At 41.7% G+C, this 12,801-nt stretch overlaps 1 protein-coding gene across 2 annotated transcripts; it reads left to right on the top strand.

The window, feature by feature from the left end:
• The first annotated feature begins 696 nt into the window (after window positions 1-696).
• BUB3 (BUB3 mitotic checkpoint protein) lies at window positions 697-11,914 on the top strand. 2 transcript variants are annotated; one of them, XM_019424701.2, is made up of 8 exons: window positions 697-830; window positions 1,299-1,493; window positions 2,097-2,166; window positions 4,016-4,167; window positions 6,788-6,946; window positions 8,664-8,841; window positions 9,126-9,342; window positions 10,321-11,914. In XM_019424701.2, the coding sequence occupies exons 2-8, from the start codon at window positions 1,299-1,301 to the stop codon at window positions 10,334-10,336; spliced, it is 987 nt and encodes a 328-aa protein (XP_019280246.1). In that variant the 5' UTR covers window positions 697-830; the 3' UTR covers window positions 10,337-11,914. The 2 variants fall into 2 exon arrangements, with proteins under 2 accessions (XP_019280246.1, XP_053765979.1); XM_053910004.1 differs by having other exon boundaries at window positions 11,568-11,914.
• The last annotated feature ends 887 nt before the right edge of the window (window positions 11,915-12,801 follow it).

A 12,801-nucleotide genomic window follows, 5' to 3' on the forward strand; every position in this document is an offset into this window, starting at 1 on the left:
GAGGACTGTTTGATTGATGCATCTTCTCAGAGTCCCTCACCAGGCCTGCTCAATAATTGTTTGCAAAAAAGATGGAATGGAGGGATAAAGCCTAGTATAAATAAGGGTGAATTTCTGTGATATCGATAGATCTTAAGACAATGGGAAATGTGAGACCCTCGTTCACAGGTGGAAACTCCAGGAAAATGGGAACAAATCAGGGCAAAATAATGCAAATGATTAGGGCAAATATTTCCTTCTCCACTCCAATTCTTGGTTAACTTCATGGCTATATGCATGTCCAGTGAAAGGGAGAATAATTTATTTCTATAGATGTATTGACCAAAATGGGATTTTTTTTTTTTGTCTGAGAGACCGAGTCGGGGTGGGGGGACCCTAAGGGTCAAACTGGAAAGAGCATCTATCCCATTTACTATCCAGAAAACCGGCAGGGCGTCGGCCCCAGGGAAACTACATTTCCCAGCGTGCCGCACAAGGGCGGGAGAGAGCGTGAGCTCAGCCTTGGCGCGATGCTCTTTGGGAATTGTAGTTTCCACTCCTTCCTCACGGGCCGGGGGGCTCAGCCTTGTGATAAAGGGAGACCACGTGATCGGAAAAACCGTGGTTTGCCTTTGAGCCGGAACAAGATGACTGGGTTGACCGACGCCGGGCCTCGGAGCGGACCAATTGGCGGCCTCGAATGAGACGTTGGCGTTTGAAATTAGCCAATTGCAGCCATGCGCTGGAGCTTCCTCTCCGCCTCTTTCGCCCAGCCCGCGAGTGCTCGGAGGGAAGCGAGGAGGTGGCGCGTCCGCGAGCGGCGGCCAAGTTGCTTCTGAAGGGAGCCCAAGGTAGCGGGGCGAGGCCACTGGGCGCAGGGACGGACCCGTCGGGGGCTCCCCAGGGCCGGAGCTGCCAGAGCCGTCCGCAGGGAGCCCGTTTCGCTTCCATCGCTCTTTATTTTCGGAGCGTCTGGGGCGGTAGGCCCGGCGGAGGGGCCGGGTTGCGGGAGCCCGCGGCGGGCTATGCTGGGGGCTGGAGTTAGGGGTGCGCCGGTAGGGGTCGGGCCGGTTGGGGCGCTGAGCGGGGGCGGCGGGGGAGGAGCGGGGGAGTCCCGACCGCGGTGGGCGCGCACGCTCCGCGCAGGCGCAGACGCCCAGTAGCCTACGTTCGCTAGTTCCCTCCCCGGTGAGACGGCCCCTTGCCGGCAAGGCACCCCTTCACCGTGACCCCCCCCCCGCCCCCCCTCCCCCCAGTGCTCGGCCATCCCAGCACCCCGTCCTGGACCTTTGGGGACTGACTGGTCGCTTGTTCCGTAGATGACCGGTTCCAACGAGTTCAAACTGAACCAGCCACCCGAGGACGGCATCTCCTCGGTGAAGTTCAGCCCCAACACGTCCCAGTTCCTGCTGGTCTCCTCCTGGGACACGTCGGTGCGCCTCTACGATGTGCCGGCCAACTCCATGCGGCTCAAGTACCAGCACACGGGCGCCGTCCTGGACTGTGCCTTCTACGTACGTGTTCTCCGTTCGCGCACCTGCCCTCTTTGTTTTCGGGTATCCTGTGTTCAGAGCGTCCTTCTAACAGCGTCGGGTGGAAGCTTTTGTCCGTAGGCATTCGGGTAGCTCTTGACGTTTTCCTGAACACCCGTCTTGAGCCCAATACCGTGTTTTACTTTAACTTTTGGCGTTGGGGTATGTAGAAGTCGGAAACTCGGTCTCCTTTCCAGTGGAGTAACCCTGCAAACTTTTTGGATACATGACACTTGTATTTGAAATTTGCCCCAAGACGGTAAAATTTGGTTGCTTTATAAAAAGGTTTTTTTTTTTTTTTTTTTTTTTCACTAGGAGATAGAAATGAAATGCCTGTTTTCCTCTCAGCCAATGTGCTGAAACAGTTCTTAGTTTGCTGATGTGGTTTTTGCTTTCTTTTGTGCGCTTGGGGTTTTGTGTGCGTGCGTGTGTGTGTGTGTGTGTGTGTGTGTGTGTGAGAGAGAGAGAGAGAGAGAGCGCTCACATCCTCAACATAAAGTGAACAGATGGCTGTAGGAACCGGAATTTTGAAACACTGTGTAAATGTCTATAACTTTTAAATGTCTTGAAACTTTTATTTTGTAGGATCCAACGCATGCTTGGAGCGGGGGGTTAGACCATCAATTGAAAATGCATGATTTGAACACGGATCAAGGTAATATGGCCACATTTCTACCAGTTTATTGTTTTCTCGGCTCAGGTACTAAAGTGTAAATGTTTATTTAGGAAAAGTGGGTTCTGAATTGCTTAGTTCCCAAGTTGTTCAGGTACAAGTAAAAGTGGCTTAAATTTAGGACTTTTTTTAAAAATGATCACCGTAAGTTACTGATCACAAAATACCATGCATTTACTTTCTCAGTAAATTCGGTTCCATTAGGATCTCCATTCTAAGTCTTTACATGAAGTTGCCCTTAAGGATATGACTTTAACCTGTCCTCAGAAGTGGACTGGATTCCACAGTAGTGTCCTGTACATTGGGATTTTCCAGGAAAGTGGTGATGTTTGAGTGTTCTTTGTTCTGAAGCTATTTTGGTTCAGACTGAAGGAAGATAGGTTTTTAAAAACTAGATATAAAAATAGTCATCTCCAGCTTCTATATTAATTCCACTTGTGTGATTATTTAGCCTAGAATATGCCTGAGTTGCATTTATTGGATGAGTAATAAAATGACACATTTTCTTATAGTTAATTTAAGAAATTAACTGAATAAATTAAGAAGTTAATTAAGGTGCAGATAGGAAGTGACTTACTCAATTTTTTATGGTAACTTCGGAGCAGAGCAGAAGTGCAATGGAACTTAAATGCACAGAGCTCTTGGAGCATTAAAAAAATGTCTTTTTTGTATATGCATCTATTAGGTAGAGTTGTACTTGAAGCAATTGGCGAGGTACAAAGATATGACTACATGAGGGTGAGCTGGACAGTGGGAGGATGGAAAGAGGATGGACACAATATTGAGTCAAAAAAACCCAAACAACTCAGAAGAGGAAATTTCATGAAAGTCCCCTTGTCATGTAACTTAGAACTGCAGATGTTTGGTTTTGTTTGTTAGCAGCTTATTCCACACAGTAAGTTAGCTTGCAGGTTTGGGTCCTCTTTGTTGGAAAACTTAGGAGAAAAAACACACTGAAATACAAAGATTTTTGATCTGGAGACTATAATTAAGGGAATTAGCTGTTTATTCGCAGGAGGTCATTGCCGAACTTCATGAGGAATTTTTGTGTGTGTGTCAGTGATATGTTTTTAAATAGGTGATTTTTCTGTTTGAGGATCAGGACCACATAATCTTTGTCGTGTCCTTAGCATGTGGTATAGATTTTGGCACATACCAGACATTTAGCACATGTTAGTTGAATGAATGAATGAGACTGGGTGAAGAGTTGAAATTGAAAGGAAGGAAATTGTGTATTGGAAACTTGATCCACCATTTGAAAGCCGAGGGGACTCATCCCGAGACTCCCTGCCTTCCTTATCCCCTAGCTTTCAGATGATACTGTTACCACGTAAATAAGTTTCTTATAAATATTAATCTAATGCAGCAAGTTTTATCCAGTTCCAGAAGACCAGAGGTCTCTACTCACTCACTCATTCATTCATTCATTCATTCATTCAGCAGATATTTGAGTACCTCCATGTACCAGAACCTGCAGTAGATAAAGTCAGAACTGTAGAGTTTGACAAGGTTTCTGATTTTTAAGGAATCTAGAATCAAGTGAGGAAAATAACAGCTATGCCACCCATTTAATGCAATGTGAAATTCAAGTCAGCCTTTGGTATGTGTCATGCCAGTGAATCAAACTATGCATTGTAAGGTGAACAGAGGAATGGGTGACTGTAGTCATGGAGACATTTTTCTGTGTGCGGACGTTTTCATCGAGTTGGTGGAAGCGGATTCATTACAGTTTAATGAATGTTTCCTTCTATTCACTTGAGGAATCTTTGTTCAGGAGAGGTAGTAAAGGTGGGTGATTTTTTTTTTTTTCTTTTTCTCCCCCCCACTGTAGAAAATCTTGTTGGAACCCATGATGCCCCTATCAGATGTGTTGAATACTGTCCAGAAGTGAATGTGATGGTTACAGGGAGCTGGGATCAGACGGTTAAATTGTGGGATCCCAGAACTCCTTGTAATGCAGGGACCTTCTCTCAGCCTGAAAAGGTAGGCTCTTTCCTTTTATAACAAGAATTTTAGTCTCACGGGTGATTTGACTTGGTACATGTTTGCTGAAGGTGGTGTTGAACTTGAAGGTTAACTACCAGTTGATGAGGAGCGCCTGGCTGGCTCAGTGAGTAGAGCAGGCGACTCTTGATCTCAGGGTCGTGAGTTCAAACCCCATGCTGGGCATATAGAATACTTGATTGAGTCTGTTTTACAACACAGATGTTTTGAAGCAAAAGGAAATGAATTTTGGTGTGTGGGTTAACTTTTTTTTTTTCTGTTGTCCTCTTTGTGCCAGATGGCACTAGTAAATAAACCCACTGCTGTGTATTATTAATGCTTTAAATCCCAGGACTGAGAAGCAACTCCGTGCCTTTTCAGAGAAGTCATTTAGCAGAGACTGTTGGATTGCCTTCAGTTGGGTTTGACATGCCCAAACCAGGGAGTAGGATGGAGTGTCACTCGTTTTCACTTAGGACCCGAGGTTTCATTTGAGCGGACTGTTAAGAGGGTGAAATGGGTTATCACTTGAGGTGAGAAAGGTGTCCTGCATTCCTCGGTTTCTGCCATTTGTGTATTTATTTTTATTATTGATAGATGTAGTTTGAAGGCTGTACTGAGGGAAGCTTTTTAAAACTGAAACTCTGTGTATTCTAACCTTTTCATCTGGACAGTGAAAGTAATTGAGCATTCTTGCTGTATCCTCATCAGCCTTTATCAGGTGGTAGTTGATTTTAAAGATTGATTGTTTTAGCAGTTTAAAGGTATCCTTCACTTGAATCTATTTCCTTAGTGTAAATATACTATTCAGTTCCCGTTAGCCATCATTATATACTGTAGTGCATCCAAAGAGCCATTATTTTTGTCACATCACAGTCGAATCTACTCCTGGCAAGACCTTTGTTCAGAATAAAATAATTGCATTGTTTCTAGTTTTGATTTATGGTTGTATGTAACATGTTAAGAGCTGTGATAAATTGCAGACAGAATATCGTATAATGGACAGCCACACTGAATCAAGCTGCTTATTGGTTCAGCAAGGTTCATTATGTCACTTTTTTTAATACTTTCTTTGATAAATGTATAGACCTAGTCAGTGGCATGACAGTGGTTTCACTTGATTTACGATCAGTGGGGATAGAAAGCCCTATTAGAAGCTTGTGTGTCACCTGTATAGTAAAGATTTAAGATAAAATTCCCAATCTGATCGTGCTAGTATAAATCGATCTCTTTCTGGATTCTGTGTTGTTTAAGTTTGGCGTTTCACATGTCTTAGGTTAATTTCTGGTTTTCTGCAAATGTGTTTTTTGAAGAAACTGGTAAAGCTTTACATCTTTCTTATTTAAATGTGCTTAACTAAATCTACTGTTTTGAATCTTTTTAATTCCTCGTAATTTCCCTTAGTCAGATTAGTTGGTTGAATTTGAAGGCCAGATTGTGGAGATGATTTGATTGTTAATTGTTAAACCTAACTTGGTATTTTTGGTTGGTGGTATGTATTTAACACACTGGTGGCTACTAACCTTGTGTTTTAACCACTGAACGTTAAAGAGGTGTCTTACATTGCATGGCCTGGGTTCTGTTCATTTTTTAATAGTGTTTCTTCAGGTTTTAAAATACTAAATCAGGTTCAATTAGAGTTGCTTATTAGTTGAAAGTAATAACCAGAGTACCATTATATATCTAAAGTCTAGATTTAAAAAAATTCTTTAACGTGATCAGGAAAATACATTGTGCCACCTTTTTCATCAGTTTGCTGTCTGTTTGGTCCCCAAATAGCATGTTTGAAAATAAACCACTTGAAATGCTTGCTTGCAGGAAATTCCGTAACTTGTTATAAAGGAATTTTTTGCGAAAAGTCGTTGTAATACTGCAAAAAGGGCATGATGGGGGCGGGGGATAGATGCTTTTAGGGGAGAAGATGCTTTTTAAATTTTCACTAATGATGAACTTTGTCTTGAGTGTTTAGTATGACATCAGGGCACAAGAATGTGCTTTGTCACATGCCAGACCACTGTCCTCGTCTTTTGAGTTCATATGCCACAAAAAGCAACTAAGCAGCTAATTAACGATGGCTTCTTCATTCTTCTTAGAAAGGCCTAATTTTATTCAGTGTGACAGCTGAGAAAAATCAAGATTTTTAGAGTCAAACATGAAATCTTTTTTCAAAAGGTGGTCATAGAAAAATAACTTTGAAAATGATTATCTTATGAAAAGTTAGATGCCCGTGGAGAGGTTTCTTGAATTGTTTTATGGCTTTATTGTTTCCTTTTTGAGTAGTTTTTACGGTTTTATATTGTCACTAAATGAAACAAGAAGACTGGAAAAATTGTTAAATAATTTGTTTTATCACGAAGAGAATTAAATCTTCCAAAGTGTTTTTGCAGAGTTAGAATGTACATCATACAATACTTCGCTAAGTATTAAGGGTATATTGGGTTGAAGATTTTGTGCAAATTACTTGGTTTGTAAAGCTGTAATATTTAGAATTTAATACCGGTGTTTGAGAACCTGATCGGCTAACTTTTTTATGGTTTTATGATTAGTGGACTTTTGGGGGACCAAATATCATTTTCTGGCAAATAGGTGGATTTTAGTGAGTTTTGGTCTTTCTTGAAAGGTGTATACCCTCTCAGTGTCTGGAGACCGGCTGATTGTGGGCACTGCAGGCCGCAGGGTGTTGGTGTGGGACTTGCGGAACATGGGCTACGTACAGCAGCGCCGGGAGTCCAGCCTCAAGTACCAGACCCGCTGCATACGGGCTTTTCCCAACAAGCAGGTGCGCACCTGTCCCCCCCCCCCCCCCTTCCTTCAGTTTGAAAATAAGAGGATCTCATTGGTCATTGCCTTTTAAAGCTTCGCTTCTCTTTTGTTTGTAATCAGTAGTGGTTTAGAATTTGCTGTTACGTTTTCAGCAGCCTTGTGTTACAGAGTAGTGTGTTAACCCAGTTTCAGAGAAGACCTTGACGTTCAGAGAAATCAAATCATCTACCATGGTTGGAACAGAGGTCTTCTGATTCCTTGGTCCAGGATGCTTGACAGGTATATGGTAATCCAAGAGGGTTTTGCAGACATTTCCATTCGCCAAACCCATGAATTCAGACTTAGATCTGGAAACTCAGGATTATGGAATTGGCTCTTCTCTCTCTCTCTCTCTCTCTCTCTCTCTCTCTCTCTCTCTCTTTTTTTTTTTTTTTTTGGCCTCTTTGTAACCCTAACACGAATGGAGTTCTTTAGCAGGTCTGACAGCAGCACTTGGATTTAAAAAAAAAAAAAAAAAGCCACTGAAGTTAGAGAGGCCATGCTCTTTACATAATGACTTACTCTTGATATACAGGTTCTCCTCCCTTGTCATCACTGCTAAACAAGACTGCCCTGTTTATTACTGAGCCCCTTCTCCCCTCAGATCCTGAAAGTTTGAAGGACAGTTGGGTGGTGTGGTCAGCTGCTGTAAGAATTTTACAAGAGGAAAAGTCATTAAAAACGGCAGTTATCTTTGGAATCTTCTGCTGTCCTTTCATGGTTGAGGAGCTGGATGCAGTTATGCTGGTTATTCTCTTGGCCCTTTATCTCAAAAGGCTAGTGCCTCTAATGGTGATCCCTGTTCTTTTTCTCAGGAAATTGTAAATTTCCATTGAAGATAAGGAATGGCAGTTATGTGAAACTTTTCTAGATCTAAGCATGTGATTAAAATATCCTTGCATTTATCAATCTCATTTTTAGGTCACATCTAAAACTTTGTTAGACTATCTCTAGTGGGTCATGGAGGTTTCAGATTTCACTGATTTTTTTTTTTTTTTTCTCCCTAAGTAGTTCTTCAGGAATAATTTGTTTTCATACCTTGAAGAATTAAAAAAAAAAAAAAAAAAATCAAATACAGACTCATTTATCTTATGTTTTAGTTTCTTTGACATATTGTCATTTCAAGGAAAGGTGAGAAAAGGTTTGAAATGGTAACCCACTTTTGAACATTGTTGAAAATCTGTGTCGTTTATGTGTGAGCTCAGCTTGCTGTAGTTCAATGCAAGGGGCAGGATGACTGAGATGGAAGGCTGGCATTCTAGCTCATTTGGATCTTTGATCCCCCCACTGGAGGAATCCCCCTTCTTACAGTTGTTGGAGGTAGAGAGGCCCGGGGCATAGCAAATTATATCCAACTGACGGAACACATTTGAGCCCCATTTGAGCCCCCTCTGGACAGGATGAATAAATGATACTGAAGCCCTTTAGGATTCTTGTCTATATTTTAAAAAGTTACTAGATGTGATAGCTTTATTGTTCTTTTTCTATAGAACAGGTATTCGTGTTCTTTAAGTTCTGGAATGGTCATAGCTTTGTTAGTACAGCTTAAAACCTACACCTGGTTAAAACCTGGCTGTACTTACCTTTCATTTCTGAAATAACCGTCTTTAGCACAGGTTGAATTTGGGAATCAGTGCTTTGTTTCGGGAAGCTGGAGTCACCAGTTTTGTCCTTCTGTGCTTCCCTCTTGGCAGGGTTATGTATTAAGCTCCATCGAAGGTCGAGTGGCAGTTGAGTACTTGGACCCGAGCCCTGAAGTGCAGAAGAAGAAGTATGCCTTCAAGTGTCACAGACTAAAGGAGAATAACATTGAGCAGATTTACCCGGTCAATGCCATTTCCTTTCACAACATCCATAATACGTTTGCTACAGGTACGGGATGGCAGGTGAACCTGCATCGCATCACTGAGATAACAGATTTTGCTGTAATTGAACATGAGGCATTTATACTTAGGCAGAGTTTAAAAAAAAATTGTGCTTGCTTTTTCTGATATGTAGGGAGCAGAAATTTTATGTGATCCTCTGTGGGGAAAATGTAACTCATGTGACCTTAAAAATTAACCGTTAAAGGTCCTGGTTTTTTTTGTTTTTGTTTTTTTTTTCCTGTGTCTGCTTTTTAAGAACCCTTGTTTTACCTCTCTTGAAATGCCTTCTAGGCGGCTCTGATGGATTTGTCAACATTTGGGATCCGTTTAACAAAAAGCGACTGTGCCAGTTCCACCGGTACCCCACCAGCATCGCGTCGCTTGCCTTCAGTAATGATGGGACCACGCTCGCAATAGCATCATCGTATATGTATGAAATGGATGACACGGAACATCCTGAAGATGGTATCTTCATTCGCCAAGTGACAGATGCCGAAACAAAACCCAAGTGAGTATGCTTCACCTGTATGTGAGCCTTTGCTTGCATTCAGCCCAGGATTTATTAATTTTTCTAAATTCACGAATAGCATTGTTGATGCCTGCTCGGTATTACAGCTGACTGTAGGGTCGGAGTTGATTTTATCTTGTTCTCCCAAGCTTTCAATATCCGTAGGTTGATAGACGTCTGATGGATAAAATTGTGCCCAGTTGTTGGGTAGAGAAGAATGTCAAACTCTCATTCTTCTTGAATAGGCACTATTATTTGAACCTCTGGAGTTATTACTAGCACAGTGCTTCAAAATTAAGTTGAGGAATTCAAGAATAATTTATTTTAGCGAATCTGTTTAAGATATTTGAGAATTTGAACCACCAAAAATCTTTCCTCTCCACCGAGGTTGTTCCTTTAATATTTACACAAAGTGAATGACCTTCAGGTCTTACTGGAAACCCAGAATAATGTGGCCTTGCCTGGAATAGCAGATTTCCGTAGGTTTGAAATTTTCATAGCTGTCTTTGGCTCTTGGTTGTAACTGTTGACAGAGAGGAACAATTGACATTTTTTTTGGTACCAACAGGGCAAAGCTCTTTACTTAATTACCTGTACCAGGCCTAAGGGAAAACTGATACTTAGGCGCTTGTTAAACCATAAAATACCTGCCCCTGCGGGTCTTTGTCCCTGTTCCCTGTCCCTCTCTACCCAGGCCTCAGTAAATATAGAATGACTGAATGTTTTCAAGATTCTTCTACTTTTCTGAGTTAAAATGGTTTAACACCCTTGCTAAATTGGTTGAGTCCCAGAGAAGGGGCAGAGTGTTAAATATTTCATATGATGCATATTTTTACAGATTTGACTTTAGCAAAGACTTAGTATGTGAAGCCTGTTGGATAAAGGGCTGTGTTTGCATTTAATCTCTCACTTTTGTGTTTCTTGTCCTGGCCGGCCATTTTGATCTCATGCTGTTCTTTTTTTCTTTTGAACTTGTAGGTCACCATGTACTTGACAAGATTTCATTTACTTAAGTGCCATGTTGATGATAATAAAACAATTCGTACTGCCTAATGGTGGATTTATTACTAATAACAAAGAAACCAGGGAAATATATTAATCTTAATATTATAAGAACCTGAAAATAATGGAAAAGTGGTTTTTGTTGATTTTTTTTTTTTTTTTTTTTCTTTTAAACCGAACACTCTTAAGTGCATGAGACGGTTGATGGTTTGCTGCATTAAAGGTATTCGGGCAAACAAAATTGGAGGGCAGTGATTGCACTTTTGAGAATCAGTTTTGACCTTGATAATTTTTGTTTCCACTGTGGAAATAACATGTTTGTAAATAAATACAGGTAATAAAAACCCCTTTGCATTCTTTCTGGACCTTAAATGGTGGAGGAAAAGGCTCTTGAGCCATTTGTTTCTTTTGCTGGTTGTAGTTGCTAATTCTAAAGCTGCTTCAGACTGCCTCATGAGGAGGTTAATCTACAATTAAACAGTATTTCCTCTTGGCCGTCCATTATTTTCCGAAGCAGATGGTTCATCGTTTCCTGGGCTGTTCAACAAAGCGAGGTTAAGGTTAGACTCCTGGGAATCAGCTAGTTTTCAATCTTATTAGGGTGCAGAAGGAAAACTAATAAGAAAACCTCCTAACTTCATTTTGTGACTGTAAACAATTATTTATTAGCAAACAATTGATCCCAGAAGGGCAAATTGTTTGAGTCAGTAATGAGCTGAGAAAAGACAGAGCATATCTGTGTATTTGGAAAAATAATTGTAACGTAATTGCAGTACATTTAGACAGGCATCTATTTGGACCTGTTTCTATCTCTAAATGAATTTTTGGAAACATTAATGAGGTTTACATATTTCTCTGACATTTATATAGTTCTCATGTCCATTTCAGTTGCCCAGCCGCTGGTGATTAAGGTTAAAAAGAAAAAAAATTATAGTGAGAATGAGATTCACTTTAATGTAATGCCCTGAAGCAGAACACGAACTTGGCTTGGCCTGTTCTAGCTGGTTCCAGATAGTATTTCTGTTGTCAAACTTTTGGTGTTTCATATGTATTCTTTGCACATGTACGTTTTTGAATGGGACTTGGACGTCTACTGAAATTGATCTATGACGTGTTTTAAAAAAAATTCTTTTGATAACAGAAAGGTCTTAATTTTAAGTGTTTCAGTGGAAACTTAGTGCAAGTCTGAACCCATCTTTTGAAATGTATTTTCTTCATTGCAGGTCCACGTAATCATCTCGTGAAAGTGGTTTCTCTGTGGAAAGCTTTGTTTTGCTTCCTACAAATGCATACTTATCCCCTAAGGGATGCGTTATAGTCATTGTGGACACCTTATTTAGTATGTGGATTTCCCAGTTTTCTGTCTTAAAACAACTTGTCTGTGTGCCCTTTCATGCTGACTTTGTGTAGGGTGAGGAGTCTTTGTGTCCTCGTGCGGTGGTCTGAAGAATTGTCCCCACCCCAGCAAGCCCCGTGGTTGTTTATGAGCAGCTTGAGCTCTTTTTTGTAAAATAATCTAAACCTGTTATTTCCGTGCTGCCTAATAAATCGGAGATTCAGAACCCTTAAATGTTGGATGTTTTTAAACGTTGGTAATTAATGTAATTTACTTCATAAAAAGCCTTCTGTAAAGTAAAACTCCCTCCATCAAGGGCCTGGTAGGGATGACATTGTACCTTTAAGTCCACACTGCCTCGTTTAATTATGCCTATTCTGGTGTACGTTGGGGATTCAGTCCTGGCTAAAGTGATCTGTTGGAGTTGTGCCATTTCCCTGGTGCCCTCTTCTGGATCGGCGGGGCCCCTGAGCCGACTGGGCTGCGTCACGGGGGGGGGGGGGGCATGGACCGTGCACGGCTGACGGGCGCCCTTTGGCGTGGCGCTCTCCTGGTGCCGGTGCGGGAGGGCACATGTGGCCCATACATCCCTGGGCTGGCGCGGTCCCCGTACGCGCGCACACAGAGCCAGATGACAGACCCGGCTGTACTTATCCATCGGATGCTAAATCAAAGTGAAGCCCTTGGGATGGTCAATAATGTAACAGCCAGAGACTAACTGACGGTATTGGTTCTTTAGTGTGATTATGTGCTTTTTAGAGTCATAACCACTTGGTCGCGGACAGAGCATAAATTTAAACCATTGTTTAACTGAAAGAGAATTAATACGGTATTGTCAGAGGTGACTGAAATTAAAGCAACGTTTGGGACCTGTTTCAAGTAGGTGGTGTGGGAGAGCTTTTTTTGGTACTTCTGTGTGGATGTCCTCTCCTCTCTCCTGAAACTCGTCTCAGCCTGAATGTGTCTCCTTGCCTCCCCGTGGACCGTTAGCCACTTCGCGGTTTGCCTGCTTATGATGACAGCTGCTTTCCCCCCAAATGACCCAGTGTGATTCCTTAGTGTTTTCAGTGATTTCCCTTCTCCACGGTCTCGTCATGGTTTTTAAGTTTCTCTTCTGTTTT

This window comes from Panthera pardus, unplaced genomic scaffold (assembly GCF_024362965.1).
Source record: "Panthera pardus isolate Hobbes unplaced genomic scaffold, ASM2436296v1 HiC_scaffold_22, whole genome shotgun sequence".
NCBI lineage: Eukaryota > Metazoa > Chordata > Mammalia > Carnivora > Felidae > Panthera > Panthera pardus.

Bases quoted from the DNA above. Each gene is read 5' to 3' on its own strand.
- BUB3 (XM_019424701.2), top strand. From the start codon at position 1,299: ATGACCGGTTCCAACGAGTTCAAACTGAACCAGCCACCCGAGGACGGC. The intron at 2,167-4,015 runs GTAATATGGCCA...CCCCCACTGTAG, and splicing joins TGATTTGAACACGGATCAAG to AAAATCTTGTTGGAACCCAT. The intron at 6,947-8,663 runs GTGCGCACCTGT...CCCTCTTGGCAG, and splicing joins GGGCTTTTCCCAACAAGCAG to GGTTATGTATTAAGCTCCAT.